This window comes from Zalophus californianus, chromosome 11 (genome assembly GCF_009762305.2).
Source record: "Zalophus californianus isolate mZalCal1 chromosome 11, mZalCal1.pri.v2, whole genome shotgun sequence".
In the NCBI taxonomy this organism is placed as follows: domain Eukaryota; kingdom Metazoa; phylum Chordata; class Mammalia; order Carnivora; family Otariidae; genus Zalophus; species Zalophus californianus.
In genome coordinates this window covers 19,183,774-19,196,963 of record NC_045605.1, presented here as the reverse complement: position 1 = coordinate 19,196,963, position 13,190 = coordinate 19,183,774, and the positions used below count along the sequence as shown (strand labels likewise).

The following is a 13,190-nucleotide window of genomic DNA, read 5'->3' as shown; positions in this document are numbered from 1 at the left end:
CAAATCTTTGCCTGTTAGGGACACCTGGGTGGCTTAGTCAGTTAAGTGTCCAACTCTTGGTTTCAGCTCAGGTCATGATCTCGGGGTTATGAGATTGAGCCCTGTGTCAGGCTCCACACTCAGTGCAGAGTCTGCTTGGGATTCTCTCTCTCCCTCTGCCCTCCCCCTGCTCACATGCGCACGCGTGCTCTCGCTCTCTCTCTAAAATAAAAATGAATAAATAAAATCTTTATTTTTTTAAAGGCAGGTCTGCCCACCTCTAAATGCATGGTCTTTTTTTTTTAAGATTTTATTTATGTATTTGACAGAGAGAGAGCGCGAGAGAGAATACAAGCAGGGGGCATGGGAGAGGGAGAAGCAGGCTTCCCACTGAGCAGGGAGCCCGACACGGGGCTCGATCCCAGGACCCTGGGATCATGACCTGAGCCGAAGGCAGATGCTTAATGACTGAGCCACCCAGGTGCCCCAGAATAAATAAAATCTTAAAAAAAAAAATATCTGCCTGTTAATAGAGGATGACATGTTATAAACAATCAGAAGATCAATTTTTATTTGCTAGTCATGTGCACAAGTTTTAATTTATTTAATATTTTTTATTGTTATGTTAATCACCATACATTACATCATTAGTTTTTGATGTAGTGTTCCATGATTCATTGTGCATAACACTCAGTGCTCCATGGCGCACAAGTTTTAAAAATGTGTAGTGGTAAAACAGTTTACCCATTCAAATTACTCTCCCTCACGCACACACCCACCATACAACGAAGGAAGGGGGCAATCAATTCAGCCCCCTCGTTCATCCAGCGGGTGCAGGATGAAAACCTTACAAGATAATCTGTATATAGGGCAAACTGAGGACCAGAAAACTTTACATGCTGCCCCCACAAGCTGTCACCTAAGTGGAACACCATTCAACTCAAAATATCACCTCAAAATATCCTCCTCCAGCAACTGGAGATTAAATTGCTAACACTAAATTCTATGTCAAGAAGTGGGGAGGAGGGGCTAGTCCCAGATCTGCCACCAACCAAATTTATGGACTTGGATGACTGATTTTCCATTTTCCTCATCTGTAAAAGGTTAAATGAGATGATTCTAGGCCCTTAAACAGCCAAGAATCCATAAAAGTGAAGCCACAGAAGGCAACAGACATCGTGATTCTTAATATTTCTTATCCAGAGCTCACCATAAAGCTAAGTAATGACTGAATCATTAGAAGGACACATTAACAGATTATTGCCTGGGTAATTGTGTTTGCTGTCTACACTGAAGCCCTGCATTTAATCCGCCACTGTAACAGCCTTGGAAGAAACCAGAACTGGCTGTAAGAAAGGACAGCAGACTGACCTAGAAAGGATGTTTTAAAACCTTGCTTCAGTGCTCTGTAACTGAGGTGAACAAACAGGCAGATAAAACACAGCTGAAACATTTTTTCCTGACTTCTAAAGCTTTTTTTTTTTTTCGATGACACCAATTGTTCACAGATACCTAGAGATTGTGTTCTTTTGGTTTTTGTGTGCAGAACAGAGACATGGCAGTTGCACCAAACTATAGACGTTGCAATGATCCAGCCAACAACATCTAGAAACAGGGAGCCTGAGGCTGAGTCTTGGCGGCGGGGAGGTGGTGGGAGGGTGGAGACAGTGCATCCAGATAGACAAACCATAGAGAACTCTAACAGAACAAGTCAGAAAGGGCCAGACAGGCAGGGCTCATCACCTGCTGGCACTGTTCCCTCAATGACAAAAAGGTCCTTTGTCGGCCTCAGCAGGTCCATCATATACTTAGCTTCTGGTGACAACACTGGTAGGAAGCATGTGGCCCAGTGGTGAATCAACCCCTCTGATATGCCAGATTGGATGAAAATGGAAGCCATTATGTTACCTGGCTGGAATGGTGTGTGGGGAGTGGCCCCAGAAAATTCACTTTTTGAACCTAAAAGTTCATGAACTGAGAAACAGAAAATGTTCTCTGGAAAGGATACATTTATTTTAAGCCACTGATGACATAAAATAAGATAAAATAATAAAGCCCACTAAAAAAACAAAAACAAAAAACCAAAACTGTGGCTTGGACTTTCAAAAGTCCCAGGTGAAAAAAGCCTGCAGTCACACGTTTTAGATATTCTTCAAAATACCTGTTAATTGGGCTCTGCCCCTGGTGGACGACAGACGCGAGGTGTCATCTAGTATAACACTCTGTTCCCAGAGAGGCCGCACCCACCTCACTCCAGCAGATGGATGTGGACCATCCAATGTGGAATTTCACAGCCCTTCTTGGTCACCCATCCAACAATACACAACTCCATCTTTTGATAATACAAATAAGACAATGCCAGTTTAAGGTAGGGGGTCACTGACAAGCATCTTGCTTGAAACAACCTTTTATCCCAATGTCAACCCCAGAATCTCAAAGTTCCTCTGAGACCTTCACCATCTCAACCTCCAATCTGAAATTTCTCATTCCATTCCTCCCTTAAATCTCTTCTGTCTTCTCTGAGTTTATCTGCCACCTTGTGGCTTTACTTTCCTCTAGGTCCCTTTCCTCAATAATCTCAACAGCACTCTCAATGCCTTGCGGTTTGGCCAAACCTACGGGATGCATCTCCTCCCCAGGAGAAATCCAACCAACTGCTCGCTCTGCCCAGCTCCCAGGGAGGGGGAGGAGGGAGACAATGGTGCCATCACACAGTATGTTTTCCAACTTCAACAGGGGTCAGCAGCTCTATATGGGGATCTTTCTGCTTGTCCGAAGTTAGTAATTTTGACACTCTGAAAGTTTTCCACTCTTCTTTACCTCACTTTCTACTCTACTCTCAGATGATTTCACCTCTTCTTCACAGAGGAAGTAGAGGTTACTACTTGAAGCTACTTTCCATGGTTCTTCACATCTGCACTTCCGAAAGTAACACCTTTTGCTGTTTTCCCACCTCCTCCAAAGAAAGGGGCTTTCCTTCCCTCTCCTTGTAGGGTTTTAATGAAAATGAAATAAATCAATAAACATAAAATACCTAGCACGATGCTTGGCGGGCCATAAATACTGGTACCCTTCCATTCCTCCCTCTACAAATTTAATCCCAGCCCCTCTTCTTTTTTGCTAGAGTCTGTTACCTTCTGAGTTTTTTGTTGGTGGCAGTGGCTTGTGTTTTTTTTTTTTTACCTTCTGTGTTCTTAAGAACTTTGCCCTCTCAGCTGTCTCTTCTCTTTCATGTTAACTTCAATCCCTCTCTTTCTATCTAGAAGTTTCCCTTTTATTGAAAAGCATATTCAAATGATTCCCCTCTTTTTAAAAAATCTTCTCATCCTTACTTCTAGGTTGTCATGTCCTCCTCTTACTCAAATATTGAGAGTAATGCTCCAGAACTCTCTGTTGTCTTCAATTCCTAAGCTCTGGGCAATGGTACTAGCTTGCTCCCATCCCATTTTCCTTCACAATTTCACGGAAACATTTTTTTGCTAACTTTACAAATGACTCATTACATCTCTACTCCAGTAGCTTCTTTTCAGTCCTCATTCTGCTCAAATTTTGCTCTCTTTACCTTCTCTTTCAACTAATGCTTCTTTTCTGGTACTTCACGTCTCCGTTTACAGCTGATGACCCAGTTCAGAGGACATGGAGCGAGAATTGTACTGTAATCTATGGTGTCTCCTCTTCCTTCCCTCAGCCTCCACCATCCACCTGCTACTGTATCTTGAAGGCTCCTTTTTAAACTAATTCTCAAAGCTGGATAATCCCTTCCAACATTTCTTGCCCGATTTCGGACCCCCATCAAATCTCACCTGGACTACTCAGCAGCCACTTTATGGCACCTAGTCCTTGGACTCTCCCTGTTTCTGTTTACCCTCCACATGGCTGCTGGCTACTTTCCTAAAAATCCACATCTGTTCTTGCCCTCCTGCTGAAAAAGGTCTTGGCTCCCAGTCGCCTAAGTACAAGCTATATAAGTGGACCCTCACATCTGACTCCAGCTCACTGCTCCAGGCTCGCTGCTTCACCTTCTAGAAGGTTTTGTCCTTCTCCATCTGGAGCATGCCTACTCGCCCATTAAAACCCAGCTCAAATATAACCTTTTCTGAACAAGCTTTCTCAGATTGACCTGGACCGTCCTACTCACGGCTCTGGATTGGTGGTCCCACACCACCTTATTCTTGCCTCTTTAGAGCCATTAACAAGTTGTCTTTGCCTCCTCTACTTCATGCTCCTTACTAGAAACCATGAGCTCTTTGAAGAAAGAACCATCTTATTCAACTCTGCATCCTTAATACTCATCTGGTTTCTTGTGTAACAGGAGATTTTTTGCAAGAATATAAAGAGAGGATGTGGTAAAAAGAAATATGACAGAAATAAACAAGAAGAACAGAATAAAATTGGGGTGAGAACATGTTACATCCTGTCCACAGCTGGTAGAAAAGAATAAGAGATAAGGGTGCTTCACCAGTGCTCTGGAAAATGTAGATTCCAATCCATCAACTCACTTCTCTTCACTGCTCACACAGGAATAAATGCCATACCAATTGCAAATGTCTGGATTCTTCGCTCTCCTATTTCAGTCTTGTTTGTACCACTTTTTATCCTCTCCCAAAATCAGTTCTCAAAACTTGATCACAGCACCATGATTTTAATGTAGGTATACAAGACAGCCCAAAAGCTCAATCCCTAAATTAAATTTGGCTGTTGCTAAGAGAGATCAGGCTTCAGGTAGAAGAGTTGAAACCTAGCACCAGCATTGAACTCTGGTTCCTACGGCATCTAGATGTGTTAAGAATGATTATATTTTAGGAGAAAAAAAAAAGAATAGACGAAATCAATTTTTAAACTCGGTTTTATAAATCTTCTCCTCTCATCCATGGCAAACACTCTAAGAACACAGACCTGCAGTCCCTGCTAACTTGTTCCTGCTTCTTGACAAGCCAAAATATACCATCCAGCTGGGGTTGGTCTAACTGCTAAATAAAGCCATCAGCACAGCCTTATTTACCTGGGCTTGCGCTTTTTCAGACAAATAGCAGGAAGCTCATGCATACAAAACACCAGCCAGGACCAGAAATTAACACACTCTATTGATTGTTGCCAGCTGAGCTCAAATAGAGGGAACAGCCTCAGCCAAGATGAAGAAAGACCTCAAAAGACAGATTTACTGAGATTTGAATCCTAAGGGACTTGCCTTGGCTCTCTTTTGGAAATGGCAGTTCCCCTCAAATTCTCCTATACTTTCTTCGTCTTACAGAAATGTATTTAGCCACTGTTCCCCTGAACAGGCTAAGGGGCAGGACTCTTCCTTCAGTGTCGTCTACAAGAGGAGGGATATCGCAGTTATAAGGAGTAGGTAGAAAGCCAGCTTTCTTTTTTTTTTTCTTTTAAAGATTTTATTTATTTGACAGAGAGAGAGAGAGAGAGAGCGAGCGAGCGCAGAAGTAGGCAGAATAGCAGAGGCAGAGGGAGAAGCAGACTCGCCACCGTGCAGGGAGCCCGATGCGGGGCTCGATCCCAGGACCCTGGGACCATGACCTGAGCGGAAGGCAGATGCTTAACTGACTGAACCACCCAGGTGCCCTAGAAAGCCAGCTTTCATTCAGCAATTTCTTTGACTTAAATGTCAAGAAAATTTGGCAGTCATTAACATACCAAAGCATAAAAGGAAGGCAGGAAGTGTCAAGGAAAGTAATAGTCTACCTCTTTGTCCTAAAGTCCTTTAATTAGGTCTGCATAGGTATCTATATTTTAAGAAATCCCTTTGTGTCCCAGCTACAAGGAGACGCTTGTATACCCCTTTACCCGAGATAAAGAACTAATGATAGATCATGGGAGAGGCCACGAAAGAAAGAGGACACTGAAAATTTAGAGTGCAATCCACAAGAGAAAGAATGGTATCATAGTATTGAAGAAGAGTACTTACGAATAGATCACAGTATTTAAAAATAGAACATTGGTTTATGTCCTAACTCCGCCACTTCCTGCCTATGTGATCTTGTGTCTGTACCTCCTGATCTCTGCAACTCTACAATGCAGATAATAATAATTCTGCATGACAAAGAGCTCTATGCTCAGTAACATGTAATGCCAATGGTATTTCAGCAGTAATAAAATAGTTATAATGAAGGGTTCAAGATGCTTTTTTTCACTGTCCATACTGCTATGAGATGGCTAACTATATCATCCTTGCCAGGAAAGGGGAAACTTTTGGATAAGATTTTGTGTAAGCTTTCTACTTCCAAACAAGTTAAGAAGCTCATTCTGGGGATTCATTCATTCATTTATTTATTTTTTAAAGATTTTATTTATTTATTCGGCAGAGCGAGAAAGACAGAGAGAGAGGGAACACAAGCAGGGGGAGTGGGAGAGGGAAAAGCAGGCTTCCCGCATAGCAGAGAGCCCGATGCGGGGCTTGATCCCAGGACCCTGGGATCATGACCTGAGCTGAAGGCAGACGCTTAAGGACTGAGCCACACAGGTGCCCCTGGGGATTCATTTAAATAAAGACTTGAGCATGAACAGGCTCAGAGTCCAAGTATAGAAATCTGGGGACAACATATGACCAAGCAATGATGGGGACATTTGTTTCTGGCTCCAGTGGCTATGGGATGGACACTGAAATCGTGCACCATTGGGCTGAGAGACCTGAGTGACGGACAGAAGCTTTACACCTGACTTGGGTTTATCTTTTTTCCCTATTTCTCCAAGATGCATAAGAAGTTTCCTTGGCTACAAAGCCATGCCCTACAAACTGCTTGAACCAGATAGCCAGGAAGAAAGAACGCAGAGAGAAAACACATATGGATGCTCGACTGGAGGGAAGGGAAGGAAAGTGGCTTCTGCTTCTGTCTTAATGGATTGTCAATCCTTCATTTCCTCGGGCCTTTGAACATACACCCATATGGCTCATGTCGATGCTTTCCATCACTCTCTGCGTCAGAGACAGAGATACCTTTTTATAGTCACTGCAGGGAATATTCTCTGACTAGTAAGCCTGTTTGGTTCTGGAGGGAAAGATCAGCCTCTACAAGGCTAGCCAGCAGAAAGAAGAGCTCCTTCTGAGTCATTCTGTCCGATCCATTGCTCTTTTTGAAGTCAGAACTGATTCAACAGCAGTCTTGCTATCCAGCCTCTATTGCTGGATTTGTCAAAACAGCACTTTAGAAGTTAACAGGTGGAGAATCAGATAAACATTCAATGTTTATGGCAAAAGAGCCCACAAATACCCTATTAAACACCAATATGTGCACGGGAGTGACAAGCCTTTTGAAGAGCCTTGCATTTTTACATCTACCCAGCCAACCTTGTCTTATTAATTGGTCCCCTTAACAGGCATTGCTTTTTTTTCTTTCCTCCAAAAGAATGGTTATGTGCCAGGGGCATGCATTTAATTGCTACTAAATCTCCTGGGACTTAAGGAGCTAAGTCTATGTCTAAACCAACAAAACATTATCTGCTCTGAGTTCTAACCAAGTACAAGATGTACAGCATCCTTATTCTTGCTGCCTAAGCCCTGTAACACCAGTACGGTACACATGAGCTTCCCTGAGCAGGCCAACGAAGATGGCGAGTGCCCAGATTCTAAGCAGGGCTTCCACTCGGGGCAAGTTCAGCCAAAGTGAACACTTTCTTTTGCATTTAGTGAGATCTCCAAGGAGAAGTGGACCAAGAAGTCTCACAAAGGCTGGGATCAAACTCAGTGCCCCCCCCCCCCAAAAAAAAAAAGGATGGGAGGGGAAATGCTAAGCTCCTCTCCTCCAGAATCCAGTTAACTGGAATTCTTCTTGCTAACAAGCCCAACCAAGCCAGAGAACAAGGTTCCTTTCTGGCTCCTGCCCACCCTCATCAAAGCAGCTCTTCATAGGCTGTTATCAGAGCCCCAGCTTCTCTGGAGGATGCCTTCTTATCTGATTAAATGGAATATTATGCTAAATATTCAGCCACCCCAGCACTGGCTGTGTGGGTGTGCCGGATAAAATCTTCATGAACACGCCATCACAGGGTCATTTATTTAATTTCAATTCTGCAAAATGTAAAAATAGAAGGAGCTGCCATGGAGGGTTGAGGCTTGACAGCTTCAATGAGAAGGTTCCAGGAGCACAAAAAGCACGCTGCTCGGCTGGATCACTGGTTTTCTCCCTCTGCCAGAGGAAAACGGGAAGAGAATGAACCTGCGAGCAAGGTACTGCCTTCATTTATCTTCTCTCTTCCCCCTCGATCACCTTGCCTGGCACTTAGTCTCTGCATTCCCCTTCTACTCCATCAGCTCCTCTCTCTGCGGCCCCGCCCTCCCCTCCTGCATCATTTTTATTCTTTTTCTCCTTCCCTGGGGACCCCGTTTGCCCCAACAGCCTCACCTGGGCCATGCTCATCTTCTGGAGCAGCTGGGTTCCAGGCTCCCCAGGTCTCACAAACTTCTCCAGGAACTGCTCCTCTGTCCCATTCCTATTCCTATCCCATCCCCCTTCCCCAGGCCCCAGGCCCCAGACCCTGAAAATGTGACGATGGGATTTCCGAGATCAGTTAGAGTAAGTGGGAGATGAGCTATAGGGGCTGCCTTTCTTCACGGCCCTTCATCTAGCCAAATACGTTTACTACTCATTGAGCTTTACAACTTCGGGCGGGGGTCAGGGTGGGCAGGTGGGTGGGACCTCCCTGGTCTTGTGTTTTGGGCAAATCAATGTTTCATTTTTTGATGTTTTTTAGAAAAAACAAATGCTCAAGTTGCATTCTCCATTTCTGATCTTCGAAGCCCACAGCCACCTCCGCGTTGGCCTTACTACAATTCAGGCTCAGAAACGGAAAATTTCTTTTACCAGGGGTTCCAGAGCCGTGCCAAAAGCCCACGTGGGTGCTTAGGGTGGAGAGATGCTTCCTGTTTCATGCCTACTGGGGTCTCAGAAAGGTTCCACTATTTGACCTAGTTTCAAACCAAAGCATTCAGGTTGTTTCTATTAATATGGCCGTTCGTATGCTGATGGAACTACCCGTTCAGCCCATTCACTATGCCTAGAATGGGCTCCTGGCCTCCATTATCCATGAACGACACTTCTCCCCTACTGTGGATCACCAGTGACTTTCTCTGAAGACAGAACTTCATGGCTGGCTTGAGGAAAGCCTAACAGAAAAGGTGGTTAGCACGACGGGGATGGAACTGGAGGGTGTTCTACTGAACAAAATAAGTCAATCAGAGAAAGACATGTATCATATGACTCACTGATGTGAGGAATTCTTAATCTCAGGAAACAAACTGAGGGTTGCTGGAGTGGTGGGGGGTGGGAGGGATGGGGTGGCTGGGTGATAGACATTGGGGAGGGTATGTGCTATGGTGAGCGCTGTGAATTGTGCAAGGCTGTTGCATCACAGACCTGTACCTCTGAAACAAATAATACATTATATGTTAAAAAAAAAAAAAAGAAGAGGAAGATAGCAGGAGGGGAAGAATGAAGGGGGGGAAATCGGAGGGGGAGACTAACCATGAGAGATGATGGACTCTGAGAAACAAACTGAGGGTTCTAGAGGGGACGGGGGTGGAGGATGGGTTAGCCTGATGATGGGTATTAAAGAGGGCACGTTCTGCGTGGAGCACTGGGTGTTATACGAAAACAATGGATCGTGGAACACTACATCAAAAACTAATGATGTAATGTATGGTGATTAACATAACAATAACAACTAAAAAAAAAAGAAAAGGTGGTTAGCAGACCACTAACTCAGATTCATCAACGTGAATCCACTCTAGACAAGAACTTACATTCCCATTATCATTCCCATCTTACACATCTATACTTGAGTCCACTGCCAAGAGTTCCCCTCTCCAAAGAACTCGATTGCCACACACACCAAATAAGGCTTCAATAAATGAAGGTGACCCTTCTAACAGCATAAGCCTACTCAGGATCCCATTTCCTAAAACACAAACACACACCCATTTGCTATAACACTGTTTCCACCCTCCTGCCTCTTATCGGCAATGTTAATTCCTTGTGCACATGGGCAATGCATACCCACCAGGTACAAAGCACAGTGGATACTGGGCATCTCTTAGAAGCCAGAGCCTTGCGTGCACCAAAATAAAGGGTATATGGAGCCCCAGCACCTAAAAGATACATGCAGTGTTTCTGCTTTGGGCACATTAGTGTTTGGGATCAAATCAAGGAAATGATGATTTTAGCACAACCTGAAGAGTAATCATGCCTAGGCAGAAAATGAAATGTTCCAATCCACAGATGCAAAAGGGGGAAAAGAGAGGGAGAAAGAAAAGATTCTGATCAAGCTGAAAGAACAATGAAAATCAAAACAGTATAAACTGTAGCAGGCACCTCCAAGAGATAGCAACCCCTCAGTGGGGCAAGTGGAATGGGGGATCATTCCTCGCAGAATTGTAAATAGCAGCCCAAAGAGCCACGTGCCACCTGTGTCCAAGCAGCAGGTGGTGGGAGCAGAGCAGTGAAAACCCCTCTGGAGTGCACCTGCAGCCCGGGGCTGGCGGTTCAGGTACAAGTGTACAGACTATGGATGTGTCTGATGGGGAAGCCCTAACAGGGAACCAACAGTGAGTTCATCTGCAAAGACATCAAAGGACTGCTAAGGTCCAAACGTAAAGGCTAGAATAAGGGGGCGGCAGGGACCAATCGCCTTGTAAAGGTGTGATTTTTTTTTTTTTTTTTGAGATTTATTTGAGAGAGAGAGCGCACACGGAGGGAGAGGGAGCAACAGACTCCCTGCTGAGCAGGGAGCCCGACTCAGGACTTGATCCCAGGACCCTAAGATCATGACCTGAGCCAAAGGCAGACGCTTAACTGACTGAGCCACCCAGGCGCCCTAGAGATGTGATTTCATTCAAGGCCTGTGACCCTTGAATACATCTGGATGAGAAATCAAGCAAGGCACTCATATTTGGTGACAGTGTCAAACTGGGGTGCTATAGCAATACCCCAGTTTGGCTACATATGGATCATTGCTCATACCAGTTTCTTTCCAACACTAACACCAAAGCCCAGCCCCAAATCTCCACAACCAAACAGCCTTTGCGTGTGGACCAGGGAAACCTGAACTTCCATGTGCCCCTTGGGGACCTCGTCTCCCGAATACTGATGATGATGACGACGCCCCACAGAACTCTTGGCCCAAGTTGCAACTTGAGGACAAGATCTTCTGGGCAAGTTACAAAGGAAATGAGCAGACGGGTGGGGGTGGGGGGGCTTCAGGCAAACATGGGTGACCTCACCTGCAGCCTAACTGCACACCACCAAAGGCAGGCCGTTCATCCTGAGCAGCAGGGAAGGGGACACAGCTAGGGACACGAGGTCTGAGCAAGAGAGATGTGATCTGTGAGTCAGGAATGAAGGCAGAGCCCCGATGAATAGAGGGAAGAAATGCTAAGCTCACCCAGAGCCTAAGACTGAAGGGCTCACGTGGAAGACATATGTGTATATGTTGCCCTCTCACCTCCTAAATGCTGTGTAAAGAAAAAGGTCAGGTCACAGCCAAACAACAGCCTGGATGCCTCTCCCTGATGTGCCTGCTCTACGGTGAACCTCAAGTTCAGCCTAGGGACAAAGTGGGACTTTGGGGGATAGTGGTGGTAGTAGAAAGGCAGCATTTCCCACTTGTTTCCAATATTGGCTTCCTGAGCTCAAAGAGAGAGGCCCAGCTGAAATACCCGCCTCTTGAAAAGCCCCCAGGCAGAGAGCTCCTCCTCCATAAAACACTCTTCGCATCTCGGAGAAGTGACGTACCCACATAAGCTCTGGCAGAAGAGACAGCTCAGCCCCCTGCACAAATTTCTTTCTCGTCTCCCAGAGCGGTGGGAGTTTTACATCTGCTACTGTCATGAAAACATCTTATTATTTTTTGACAAGTCTTTTTTTTTTTTTTTTTTTTGTAACTTCCTTGGATAAAGCTAAGGATCTTCCAAGTGGATGTGATGTGCACAATCCTTCTACCCCTCTTTGGTTCTGCTCGCCCCCCGCCCCCCCAACTGCCCCAGGCCCACCAAAACTCAGCCTCAGACACTCTCAGATGCTTGTCCATAAGTGGCCTTGGAGCAGTGTGGCCTGCTAAGGGGCTCCCCGAGGAATGACGTTTCTCCAGGCAGGAGGTCGGCTGATGGGTGCACATGAGTTGTGTAGGCTCTAACAACTTCATTCAAGTGGCCACAACTTCTCATCTCATCTACTCCAGAAGACTAAATCCATTCCTTCTGGAATGGGTCTCCATGCACCCCTAGGTCCAAAGCAGGAGTTTCTCCAATTACTAGACCTTCTATCTCTACTCTAGGATGAAATTAGGAAAAGCAGAACCTCTCCCTAGTCTCACTAGGCATCTTCAGATACACCCCATGATGTCCACTTTGTCTTTCTCCCAAATCTTGGGACTTCTACAACATAAGGGAAATAGGCATAAAATTGATGGGGGTGGCCTGGTTGGGGGAGGGAAGCACCACCCAGAACAGGGAAAGCCAGTGTCCCTAGTACGAACTTTTGTCAGAAAGCTGGAGAGGAGCCTCGATCTCTCTACCCACACCCCTTCCTTCACCACTTGCCTGAGCGCATCTCCAGAACTGAATGGAGAAAGAAGCCAGCTTACCCACCTCTGGAAATTCCTGAGAGAGATAAGTCTATCCCAGTGGTTTCCTGGGAACACCAACTCCCAGGAGGGGACCCCACAGCCAGGCCATAATCCATGTTAATAGCTTTACGGTGCCCTCTGGTAACTTTGAGGCTGCACTCGAGAGAACCAACAGCACCCCTCACCCCCACCCCAATGCTTCCACAGCCTCCAGGTTCCCCGGGGCTTCCCCATCCTCACCGCAGGCATCCAGGTGTGGTCCTCCAAGGGCTGAGGAAGGGCGAGAGAAGTTCTTACCTGGGTCTGCTGGGAGAAGCACTCATGGGGCCCGCCGGTCGGGGCGCCCCGGCTGCTGGTTGCGGCTCACCGCATCTCCCGGGGAGCCCGGTTTTGCAAAGAGGAGAGCCAGTCCCATCTGGAGCAGGAAGGAGGAGTGGAGCCCGAGGACGCCAAGAGCGGGGGAGCCGAGCCCGGGTGGGGGCCGCAGCGCAGCTCCCCGAGGGGCTCCCGGCTCGGGCACCGTGGACGCGGGGACGGGGATGGCGGTCTGTACCCCGGAGGGGCGGGGTGGGGGGGACGCGGGTGGGAGGCAGGCGGACGCCTCCCCGGGCTCCGGGGCTCCGGGTGGCTCCGCGCCCGCA

At 46.3% G+C, this 13,190-nt stretch overlaps 1 protein-coding gene across 1 annotated transcript in view; it reads right to left on the bottom strand.

Moving 5' to 3' along the window:
• Positions 1–13,190, bottom strand: part of GRAMD1B (GRAM domain containing 1B) — a 236,531-nt gene extending 223,341 nt beyond the window's left edge. The window contains exon 1 of the mRNA XM_027579989.2: positions 12,847–13,190. Within this exon, the coding sequence (XP_027435790.1) occupies positions 12,847–12,872 (26 nt within the window). The 5' untranslated portion in view covers positions 12,873–13,190. The remainder of the gene's footprint in view (positions 1–12,846) is intronic.